General features: G+C 42.3%; 1 protein-coding gene across 2 annotated transcripts in view; it reads left to right on the forward strand.

The window, feature by feature from the left end:
- dip2cb (disco-interacting protein 2 homolog Cb) overlaps nt 1–7542 on the forward strand; it is a 109448-nt gene extending 101906 nt beyond the window's left edge. The window contains exons 37-38 of one of the 2 annotated variants that reach the window (XR_009769634.1): nt 770–1267; nt 6919–7542. Coding sequence is in view for 1 of the 2 variants with exons in the window: in XM_061693254.1 (XP_061549238.1) it covers nt 770–1022 (253 nt within the window). In the remaining variant the exon portion in view is untranslated. Of the gene's footprint in view, nt 1–769 lie in introns of both variants that reach the window. The other variant, XM_061693254.1, reaches the window with a different exon arrangement.
- The last annotated feature ends 4779 nt before the right edge of the window (nt 7543–12321 follow it).

The raw sequence follows: 12321 nt of genomic DNA on the forward strand, positions 1-12321 counted from the left end.
CCAATCATGGCACCCACCTGTTCCCAATTAGCCTGTTCACCTGTGGGATGTTCCAAACAGGTGTTTGATGAGCATTCCTCAACCTTCTCAGTCTTTTTTGCCACCTGTCCCAGCTTTTTTGGAACGTGTTGCAGCCACAAAATTATTTATTAACAACAATAAAGTTTATCAGTTTGAACATTAAATATCTTGTCTTTATAGTGTATTCAATTAAATATAGGTTGAACATGATTTGCAAATCATTGTATTCTGTTTTTACTTTTAACACAACGTGTTCATTGGAATTCGGGTTGTATAAACAACTAACCAGTCGCACTCACATTCATACCGACGGACAATGTAGAGTCTTCAATTAACCTACCATGCATGTTTTTGGGATGTGGGAGGAAACCGGAGTACCCAGAGAAAACCCACGCAGGCATGGGGAGAACAACTCCACACAGGTGAGGTCGGATTTGAACCCGGGTCCTCAGAACTGTGAGGCGGATGTGGTAACCTATGCCGCCAACATTTTTAGTGTAGGAAAAAAAAAACATTTATGTACAAAGATTAAAATTTGTTTTTTTTTGTTTTTCCTCAAAATAGGGTTAGGGTTGCAGTTACTATCATTTTTTTTTTCTTAAAACATTGACTTTTTCTGGAAAAAAAGATACAACTTTTTTTCAGAAAAGATGAGAATATTCTAATTAAATGTCCATTTTTTTTCTTTTTTTCCCTTTTGTGGCCATCTCGTGATGCTTTGTGGGTGTGGCGTGCGTTTTTATTCTAGTGCGGTGTTCACGTGGAGCAACCTGCTGGTGGCGGTGGTGGAGCTGGCGGCTTCGGAGCGGGAGGCATTGGACGTGGTGCCGCTAGTGACCAACGCCGTGTTGGAGGAGCACTACCTGATCGTGGGCGTGGTGGTGGTCGCCGACGCCGGCGTCATCCCCATCAACTCGCGTGGCCAGAAGCAGCGCATGCACCTCCGGGACGGATTTCTCGCTGATCAGCTCGACCCCGTCTACGTGGCCTACAACATGTAGACAAGACCCACAACCGGAAAACCCGCCATATAGAGAGAGCGTATCATTTTTCATATAGTTTGACCCTCCCAACACGCTTTAAACACAAAACTTTTTAAGTATTCCTTAGGACATGTTCTCACGCTCTCGCTGTCAAAAGGTGGGAAACTATCATGTAACATCACTAGAAGGACGTGAAAAGAAGATTCGCCCGCGCACTTCTCAAAAGAGGCTCAGCGTGCTTGCTTCAAGCTGTTTATTTGTAGGTAAGGAAGTAAGTCCATTTTATTTGTAAATCACTTTTCACAGAGAGGACTCACAACATGCTTCACATAGTTCAAATACACTAGACAGTGGACCCCCGCGTATTTGACGTACGGCATTTGCGGATTCACCTAATTGTGGAATTTCGGGTTTGTGCTTATTTGTGTTTTATTTATTTATTTTTTTACCAGATTTTTGGGGGGCTGAAACAGGGGATAGGGGAAAAAAATACTGTGAATAAGAGATTGTTTAAAAGAACTCTGATTGTAATGATGTTTGGTTTATATGATCTCTTTCGGCGTAAGTAACATAATAAGGTACAACTTTCGAAAATCATTTCCAGATTTACATATTGTTACAAAACGTTATTTCAGCATTGTTTGCGTCGCTGGGTCGTAACGTCTAAAGAGGATATGCCCAGTTTCGCTGGGGGCAAAGCTCCACCCGGGCTCCAACAGTGAAACTGCAGGGCAGCTCATGACACTTTCATTTTCGCCACTGACTGTGTTCACTGGCGTCATCAGGTAAAATAAACACATCCTCTGAGTTACCGTCATCTCCATCAAAGACGATGTAACGTTTAACCAAGTTGTTGTGGTCCGTGGTTGGTGAGTGTACATCTACACTATATTGCTAAATGTATTGGCTCACCTGCCTTGAGTCACACTGACTTTAAGTGACATCCCATTCCTAATCCATAGGGTTCAATCAGAATCAGAATCATCTTTATTTGTCCAAAAAAACACAGGGAATTTGTAGTTGGAGCCGCTCTAGTACGACAACAGACAGTCAATTGACAGAGAACACATTTGAGACATAAAGACATTGACAAAAAAAAAAAAAAAAAAGATTCACTGAGCAATAAAGGGTTGCTAGTTGTCTGGTAATGTCGGTAAATTTTTTTGACAATTGTGCAAAAGATGCAGAGGCCTCTAGGACTAATATTGCAATAGTCCGTCCGGTGCAATGACCATTGTGCAAAGGGCGCCGAGACTTCAAGGAGTGTATGCGGTTTAAAGTGACGAGTAGCGCGATAATCTGGGACAATGTTGATTGTGCAAATGTTGCAGATACTCCTCAATCAGTGTGCAAAGGGAGCAGATGCTACTCTGGCATGAGTGGCCAGTATTGATCAACAACAGATATGTAAATAGTGCAGCGTGGCGAGACTACTACAGTGAGTGCATGAGTAATATATAATTGGCCCCACAGAAATGTGACGAACTCAAGTCAAAAAATTGCCAGCATGTTGTAATGGAATTGTAGGTCAGGTGTTTAAGAAGTTGATCGCAAGAGGGAAGAAGCTGTTGGAATGTCTGCTAGTTCTAGGTTGCATTGATCGGTAGCGCCTACCTGAGGGAAGGAGCTGGAAGAGCTGGTGACCAGGATGTGGAGGGTCCGAGAGGATTTTGCACGCTCTTGTCTTAGTTCTGGCAGCGTGCAAGTCCTCAAGGGTGGGTAGGGGGGTACCGACAATCCTTTCAGCAGTTTTGATTGTCCGTTGCAGTCGGAGTTTGTCCTTTTTTGTAGCAGCACCAAACCCCAGACTGTGATGGAAGAACACTGATTCGACTGACCGCTGTGTAGAACTGCCTCAGCAGCTCCTGTGGCAGACCGTGCTTTCTCAGAAGCCGCAGGAAGTACATCCTCTGCTGGGCCTTTTTGAGGACGGAGTTGATGTTGGTCCCCCACTTCAGGTCCTGAGAGACTGTAATTCCCAGGAATCTGAAGGTTTCGACGGTTGACACAAGGCAGCTGGACAACGTGAGGGGCAGCTGTGGCGAAGGATGCCTCCTGAAGTCCACGATCATCTCTACAGTCTTGAGCGTGTTCAGCTCCAGGTTGTGTCGGCCGCGCCACAGCTCCAGCCGCTCCGCTTCCTGTCCTTGATGAGGCCGATGACAGTGGTGTCATCTGCAAACTTCAGGAGTTTGCCGGGTGTGCAGTCGTTCGTGTAGAAAGAGAAGTACAGCGGAGAGAGGACACAACCCTGGTGTGCCCCAGTGCTGATGCTGCGTGTGGATGAGGTGGCCTCCCCCAGCCTGACCTGCTGTGTCCTGCCCATCAGAAAGTTGTAAATTCACTGGCAGATGGCAGGTGAGATGCTGAGCTGGAGAAGCTTGGATGAAAGGAGTTCAGGAATGATGGTGTTGAGCTGAAGTCCACGAACAGGATCCTCACGTAGGTCCCTGCGCTGTCTAGGTGTTCTAGGATGAAGTGCAGTCCCATGTTGACTGCATCATCTGCAGACCTGTTCGCTCGGTAGGCAAACTGCAGGGGGTCCAGCAGGGGACCTGTGACGCTCTTGAGGTGGTCCAGCACGAGACGTTCAAAGGACTTCATAACCACAGATGTCAAGGCGACAGGCCTGTAGTCATTTAGACTTGAGATTGCAGGTTTCTTGGGGACTGGAATGATGGTGGAGCGTTTGAAACAGGATGGTACTTCGCACAGTTCCAGAGATCTATTGAAGATCTGAATGTAGACTGGCGCGAGCTGGTCCGCGCAGACTTTGAGGCAAGATGGGGACACATGGTCTGGGCCTGCCGCTTTGTTAATCTTGTCTAAGATGACGTCGAGCCACCCTTTTCAGTTATAACAGCTTCAACTCTTTTGGGAAGGCTGTCCACAAGGTTGAGGAGTGTGTTTATTGGAATTTTTGACCATTCTTCCAGAAGCGCATTTGTGAGGTCACACACTTATTGGACGAGAAGGCCTGGCTCTCGGTCTCGGCTCTAATTCATCCCAAAGGTGTTCTTTCGGTTTTGAGGTTAGGACTTTCTCCAGGCCAGTCAAGTTCTGTAGCGATTGACTTGGCAGAAAGTTAGCAACCTCTTGGCACTATACGCCTCAGCATCCGCTGACCCCGCTCCGTCGGTTTAAGTGGCCTACCGCTTCGTGGCTGAGTTGCTGTCACCCTCAAACGCTTCCACGTTATAATACAGCTGACAGTTAACTGTGGAATATTAAGGAGGGAGGACATTTCACAACTGGACTTGTTGCATAGGTGGCATCCTATCACAGTTCCACGCTGGAATTCACTGAGCTCCTGAGAACGACTCATTCTTTCACAAATGTTTGTAAAAACAGTCTGCATGCCAAGGTGGTTGATTTTATACACGTGGCCATGGAAGTGATTGGAACACCTGATTCTATTCTGATACCATTTACAGTCCCCTCCAAAAGTATTGGAACGGCAAGGTCAATTCCTTTGTTTTTGTTGTATACTGAAGGCATTTGGGTTTGAGATCAAAAGATGAATATGAGACAAAAATTCCATTTTTTTATTTCATGGTATTTACATATAGATGTGTTAAACAACCCAAGACGCATCATCTTTTGTTTGAAGCCACCCACTTTTCAAGTGAGCAAAGGTATTGGAACATGTGACCGATGGGTGTTTCTAGTTGCTCAGGTTTTGCCTTTTAGATTGATTGCTTAAACATTAGATAATGCTTGCTTTTGGCTTTCACATGTGAAAACTGCATTTGCTGTTTAGCAAAGAGATCTGTCTATGGAGAAAAGCAACCCATTTTGAAGCTGACAGAAGAGGGAAAACTGATCAGCGCGATTGCACAAACATTGGGCCAATACAACAATTTGAAATGTCCTGAAAAAGAAAGAAACTACTGGTGTATTGAGCAGGTCGACCAAGGATAGCAACAGCAAGTTCACGACAGAAACATTGTGAGAGCTGTGAAGAAACACCCAAAGACAACAGTCAGTGACATCACTGCCAACCTCCACAGGGCAGGGGTGAAGGTATCACAATCCACTGTTCGAAGACTTCGAGAGAAGAAATATACAGGCCATACCACATCATGCAAATCACTCAGCAAAAGGAATCGGAAGGCCAGATTAGATTTAGCAAATAAGCACAGAGATGAATCGCAAACGTTTTATGGACTGATGAGACCAAAATTAACCTCTACCAAAGTGACTGAAAGGCCACAGTATGGAGAAAGGAAGGATGTGCTTATGATCCAAAACATACAACCTCATCTATGAAGCATGGTAGAGGTCATGTCATGGCTTGTGTTTGCATGGCTGCTTCTGGAACGTTGATGATGTGACTCATAATGGTAGCAGCAGAATAAATTCTGAAGTCTACAAAACCATTTTGTCAATTTACAGAAAAATGGTTCCAAACGAATCGGGAGAAGCTTCATTATGCAACAAGACAATGACCCAAACTAGCCAGCACAACAAAGAACTTCGTCAGGGGGAAAAAGTGGAAGGTCTAAGATTAGCCGAGTCAATCACCGGACCTTAACCCAATACAGCATGCATTTCACCTCCTGAAGAGGAGACTCACGGGAGAACCCCCCCAGAAACAAACAAGAACTGAAAGAGGCTGCAGTAAAGGCCTGGAAAAGCATTTCAAATGAAGAATGCAACAGCCTGATGAAGTTTATGGGTTTCAGGCTTGATGCAGTTATTTGCTAGTAATGGTTATGCCACCAGGCGGCATGGTGGACAACTGGGTGGCTTCAAACAAAAGGTGCTCTGTCCTGAGTTGTTCTAGATTTAAATACCATGAAATAAAAGATGGAATTCTGAACTTTTGTCTCATATTCATCTTTTGATCTCAAACACAAAAGTCTTCAGCGTGCAGCAAAAACAAAGGAATTGACTTTGCCGTACCAGTACTTTTGGAGGAGACTGGATGTGGCTTCAGTGATTAAAACCCAGAAATGTATTTTCAATGTGAGGGAAAGCTTCTCTGCAGTTAGCTGTAAGCTGTCGCTAGGTGTGCAGGAGCCTTTAGCTAGGCAGGGGCAGCAGTTTTTTGTTTTTAACTTTATCGCAATGGATGACGGTTTACAATGACACATTTAACCAGTATTTGAGAGGGCGGTAATGTAACCCCCCCACCCCCCCCCCCCAAAAAAAAAAACATTTCCTTCCTTGAATAATGGAAACTCTTGCCATGAAAAAATTGATTAAATTAGTTACAAAAATGTTCTTCCAAAATTAGGTTTAGAATTTTAATTGACAATCATTATTATTGCCATGAAAAATGCAAATAAGCGGTGATAAGGTAGAAATAAAAACAAGCAGTTATTATTAATTTTATTATTCAAATTCTTTTAGCTTTTAACATTTTTTTTTCCCTCAAATAATTGAAGCTCATTATAATTGCTATAAATCTCTTAAACTAGGTGAATCCGTGACTGCTGAGCCGCGAATATATGGGGGTCTACTTCATATCAAAGACAATATCACAACATTTTGCAGTTAATAAAAGAAAAAACAATTCCATTAAACAATATAAAAATAAATCAAAATCTGAACAAATCCAAAAACATTTAGTCTTACCACTCCCAGTTGATGTTAACTGCAAAACTGACACAAAAGTAAATGTTATTCAAAAATGTAAACACCACACAAAGTCCACTAGTTCTATGCTAACATATAATGGGAAAAGCCATAGACAGGCTTCCGTAAATTAGCATCGATGTAGTGTTAATTGTAAATCTCCAAACAACTGCTACTTTGACACAAAAAGAGCAGCAATATATACAAATGGAGCGTCCTGCCATACACATGAGCATACAGTATATTCTCTCTGTCTGCCGTGGGAACTATTGCTGTAGCTTAGTTGGGGACCTTCTCGACACTACCGTAAAAAAAAACCTGGTCGATATTGTAGGTTCACGAACGGCGATCGAGCGGGAAAACGACATCGGCAAACAGCGGTGACCGGAAGCCCCGAATGAAGTGATTCCCCCAGAAAAAGAACAGCAGCGCACCCTGGTGGACAATCAGTGGAAGTTTTCATGCGCCAAAGTTTCCAATGTTTTTGTCATTTCAGCTTTAACTTTTTTTTTTTTTTTTTTTTTTATACACACACGTAGTAAAAACATTTTCTAATCTTTTCGATACAAGTTCTTTCCAAGTTGGATTTTCAGGTACTTTTTTTGTTTTGTTTTTTTGCATACTCGACCAGCTGCAGCCTTGAAACCATAAAAATATGTAAATATGTACAAAAAAAGAGAAGTGATTTAATTTATTTTGTCTCTTTTAGCAGTCAGATAATGAACATGACGACTCCTTTGAGAATTTGAATATTTGCTGATAAATAAAAGATACAAAGTTATGTTTCTATTGCGATACAATTGTAGAAATGTCTGGTTACAAGTTGGTTTCCACTCCGTCCTTGTCAAATACAAATGTTCAAAATGTTCCGCAGATGTTTCCAAGTCCTCCAGTGAGCAGACCTTTCAGTTTCATGCAGATTTACTTTTTATTATTTTTTTTTTGGTGGGGGGGGGGGGGGGGGGGGCATTTTGCTTACAAGTTTTGTTTGTTTGACCTGTTTTTTAATTGTTTTATTTGAGTTTGTCAATAAATATGTCAAGTGTTGCCTTAAATGTTTTGCAAACATTTGTGGGAGAAATACACTACTTTTTACATCAAATACAACCTTTATCCCTGTAGATTTAAAAAAAAAAAAAAAAAAAAGGTTCATACAATCTCAATTTGATAAGAAAATGTATTCTTTATTCTCAAAATAGATTTTTTTCACCTAAGAAAAAAAGATGTTAAAACTTTCTCTACAAAAGTATGATTTAAGTGTTCTACAATAAGACTTAATTATAATATTAGGGGTTTCTTTTGAGGAAAAAAAAATACAACTCACCTTGAAAAAACAACTGCTTTATTATCCCCAAAAGTTTGTTGGTTCTCACTAGATAGTTATTTTATTTGTGGGGTTGGGGTGGGGGTGTTCTTTATTGTAATTTTCTTCCCTTTATGATTTGTTCTTTAAAAAAAATACATTGGTAGCAAACATTCAAAAGTTGCCTTTTTTTCTATTATTATTATTTTTTTTTTGGGGGGGGGGGGGGGGGGGGGCTTAAATACAACCCTAAATGGCTCTTAAAAAAAAAAAAAAAAAAAGACTTGGCCCCTCCCTGACCTGTCACCTTATTGTGGTGGAGGGGTATGTGTGTCCCGATGATCTTAAGTTGTCTGGGGCTTCATCCCCCCTGGTAGGGTCACCCATGACAGACAAATTTTAGGTGAGAGACATGAAGGCGGGCGCGTAGTGGCCGGGCTTACACCCTTGGGGCCTTCGTGCTCCCCTCCACATCCGGCTGGGGCTTCAGTTCAGAATACCCACCCTTTTTGGAGTCCTTGGACTGGACCTTCGACGTTCACGTGGACAATGACAGTAAGACCCGAAGGGGCGTGATTGAGAGGAACAGTCCCCCCGACCAGAACCCGAGTGGTGTTCTGCTATTGGACTTCTGTGCTCATCATGCATTGTCCATAACGAACACCATGTTCAGACATAAGGGTGTCCACATGTGCACTTGGCACCAGGACACCCTAGGACGCAATTCGATGATTGACTTTCGTTGTCGTGTCATCGGACTTTCAGCCGCATGCATGTCTTGGACACTCGGGTGAAGAGAGGGGCGGAGCTGTTGACCACCTGGTGGTGAGTTGGCTCCGATGATTGGGGAAGATGCCGGTCTGACCTGGCAGACCGAAACTTATTTATCTGGCAGTCCCCTGTAAAAAGGAGCTTCAACTTTCACCTCCGACAGAACTTCGCCCACATTCAGGGGGAAGCGGAGGACATTGAGTCTGAGTGCACCAGGATCCGTGCCTCCATTGTTAAGGCGGCCAACCGTAGCTGTGGCCTTGTAAGGTTGTCGGTGCCGGTCGTGGGGGCAAACCACGACCGGCACCGACAAGCCGTCTGGAAACGACTTCCAGACGGCTTGGAGGAAATTCTGGTCCACCATCCGGCATCTCAGAAGGGGGAAGCAGTGCGCCATCGACTCTGTGTATAGTGGGAACGGTGTGGGTGCTGACCTCAACTTGGGACTTTGCGAGTCGGTGGGCCGAATACTTGGATGACGACCTCAATTCCACCAACACGCCTTCTCGTGAGGAAGCAGAGTTTGGGGACTCCGTGGTGGGTTCTTCTATCTCTGCGGTTGAGGTCACCAAGGTGATTAAAAAGTTCCTCGGTGGCGAGCCCCCGGGTGTGGATGAGATCCACCCTGACTTCATGAAGGCTCTGGATGTTGTGGGGCTGTTCTGGTTGACACGCCTCTGCAACATTGCATGGACGTCAGGGACAGTGCCTCTGGATTGGCAGCCCGGGGGGGTGGGAGGGTGTGTTCCAACTATAGGGGATCACACTCCTCGTCTTTCCTGGTAAGGTCTATTCAGGGGTGCCGGAGAGGAGGGTCCGTCGGGAAGTCGAGTTGACATTCAACCGTGTTCCTCGGGGAGTCACATTGGTGGTGCTCCAGGAGTATGGGGTACCGGACTACCTGATACGGGCTGTTCGGTCCCTGTACGACCGGTGTCAGATTTTGGTCCTCATTGCTGGTAATAAATCGGCTTCATTTAAGGTGAGGGTTGTACTCCGCCAAGGCTGCCCTTTGTTACTGATTCTGTTCATTACCTTTATGGACAGAAATTCTAAGCGCAGCAGGGGTGATGAGGGGGTTCGGTTTCATGACATCAGTATCACGTCGCTGCTTTTTGCAGATGATGTGGTTCTGATGGCGTCATCAAGGCATGATCTCCAACTCTCACTGGAATGGTTCGCAGCGGAGTCTGAAGCGGCTGGGATGAAAATCAGCACCTCTAAATCTGGGGCCATGGTACTCACAAAAGGGTGGCGTGCCCTCTCCTGGTCGAGGCAGAGATCCTGCCCCAAGTGGAGGAGTTCAAGTATCTCGGGGACTTGTTCACGATTGAGGGAAGAATGGAGTGGTAGATTGACAGGCGGATCGGTGCAGCGTCTGAAGTGATGCGGACTCTATCGGTCTATCATGGTGAAGGAGGAGGTCAGCAGAAAGGCGAAGTTCTCGATTTACGGGTCGATCTACATTCCTACCCTCACGAGCTGTGGGTCGTGACCGAAAGAACAAGATCCCGGATACAAGCGGCCTAAATGAGTTTCCTGCGCAGGGTGTCCGGGCTCTCCCTTAGAGAGGGTGAAAAGTTTGGTCATCTGGGCGGGGCTCAGAGTAGAGCTGCTGCTCCTCCACATTTAGAGGAGCCAGATGAGGTGGCTCAGGCATCTGATTAGGATGCCTCCCGTACCGTATTTTGAGAAAATCTTTTCTTTATTCTCGATTTGGTTTTTTTCTCTCCTGGAAAAAAAAAAAAAAAAACTACCGTTGAACATAAGAACTATTTTTATTATTTTATTTTTTTATTATTTTATTTTACTATTTTTTTTTTATTATTTTTATTACTATTTTTTCTCTAAAAAAGACTTAATTGTCATAATATTAGGACTTCATTCTCATGAGAACGACTTACTGTATTGGAAAAAGGAAATCTGGCTTTATTCTCAGATTACATTTTTTTGTTCTGTTCTAAAATTACCGAAAAACAATTGACTTTATTCTCCTAATATGACTGTATACCTGCAAATGACACATTTTTCCATTGACAAGACCTTGTGGGGGGGTTCTATTCTCTACTTTAATAATAGTGGTTTTGCATGAAAAAAAACCTACTTTTTTTATGTCAGAAATATTACAACTTTACTGTTGTAATATTAGCACTTGTTTCTCCCCCAACAATTTTTTTCGTTTATTCCACTAAATGTACAAAATTTTATAGAAAAAAAAAATCCTACTTTGTTTTCCCCTTGAACAAAAGCAACTTTACTGTCATTTCCTAAAAAAAAAAGAGATATTGATACTATATTTTAATAGAGGAAAATATATTTAAAATGTATTTTTCTTGTAAAAACATGACTATTTGCAACAGTAACACCCTCCCAAAAATATTTATCAACTGTATTATTTTTTTCTATCCTGAAAAAACTTCATTTTTGTAAATTACAATATTTATAAAAATACGGGTTTATTTTCCTAAAATTATTTTAGAGATCTTTTTTATAAATCTAAAATATTACATTACATTATCTCAAAACGCTACCTTTTCCACTGATATATTAACAAACTAAAAATTACTTTTTCTTGAAATTAAAATACAACCAAATTTTTCAACATTTTGTTTTCTACAAATGACTTCTCTTGAAAATAAAACTACATAATTTAGATTTTCCGAAAAATCCAACTCATCTTAAGTTATTTTTTTCTAGAATGTTGATATTACAATTTTCTTTTCCTCAAAGAAAAACCACTTAATTTTACAAAGACTTAGCACAACTGCCTCACAATTCTGAGGACTCTGATTTAAACCTCGCCTGTGTGGAGTTCACATTCTCCCGTGTTTGCATGAGTTTTCTCCAGGGTACTCCGGTTTCCTCCCACAGTCCAAAAACATGCATGGCAGGTTAATTGAAGACTCTGAATTGTCCGTAGGTGTGAATGGTTGTTTGTCTATGTGTCATATCTTTTCTTTATTTCCATGTTACAATTTTTCTCTTTATTGCAAAATATAACAGTAAAAAGACTTGATTCTTCCAAGATTCAGAATTTTTCTCCATAGAGAAAAGCAACTTCATTCTGAAAATATATATTTTTTCCTCATAAACATAAGACAAAGCATGGAACTTTTTGATACATTTATTTCCTCCATGTTAGCACATAGAATAGATTTATATACATATTGCTAGCTAGAGCATAAAAAAACAAGTCATTATGGAGCATGAAGATGTGGGCGTACAAACAGGAAGTGATGATGCGCTTTGCAACATTTTGTGCAGAGTCCAATGTGGCCCTTTATTTATTTTTTTGGGGGGGGGGGGGGGGGGGGGGGGATCCAATTTGTTTGTGAAAATGATTTTCTAGAATGACTTCCAATATGATTGCATACGTGTTGACAACAATCATCAGCCAAACAAAGAAATAAAAAGTCATGCACATACACACACACTGGAATGACACGGAGGAAGGAGAAGAAGATTGGGGCTCTCAAACTTTAGGGGATCAAGAGACAGTGGGATAAGTCCATTTGTGTCATTTTACAGGCAAGTGATTTCAAATTTTAAGACTGCAAATGAAATCTGGGTGATTGATGTCAATGACTTACTTCTGAAACTTGTTTTATTTAACAAATTGTGCTTTTCCTCTGATTTTGGCATTTGGCCAAATAAACTGGGCAA

The sequence above is a fragment of the Phycodurus eques genome, chromosome 13 (assembly GCF_024500275.1).
Source record: "Phycodurus eques isolate BA_2022a chromosome 13, UOR_Pequ_1.1, whole genome shotgun sequence".
Lineage (NCBI taxonomy): Eukaryota > Metazoa > Chordata > Actinopteri > Syngnathiformes > Syngnathidae > Phycodurus > Phycodurus eques.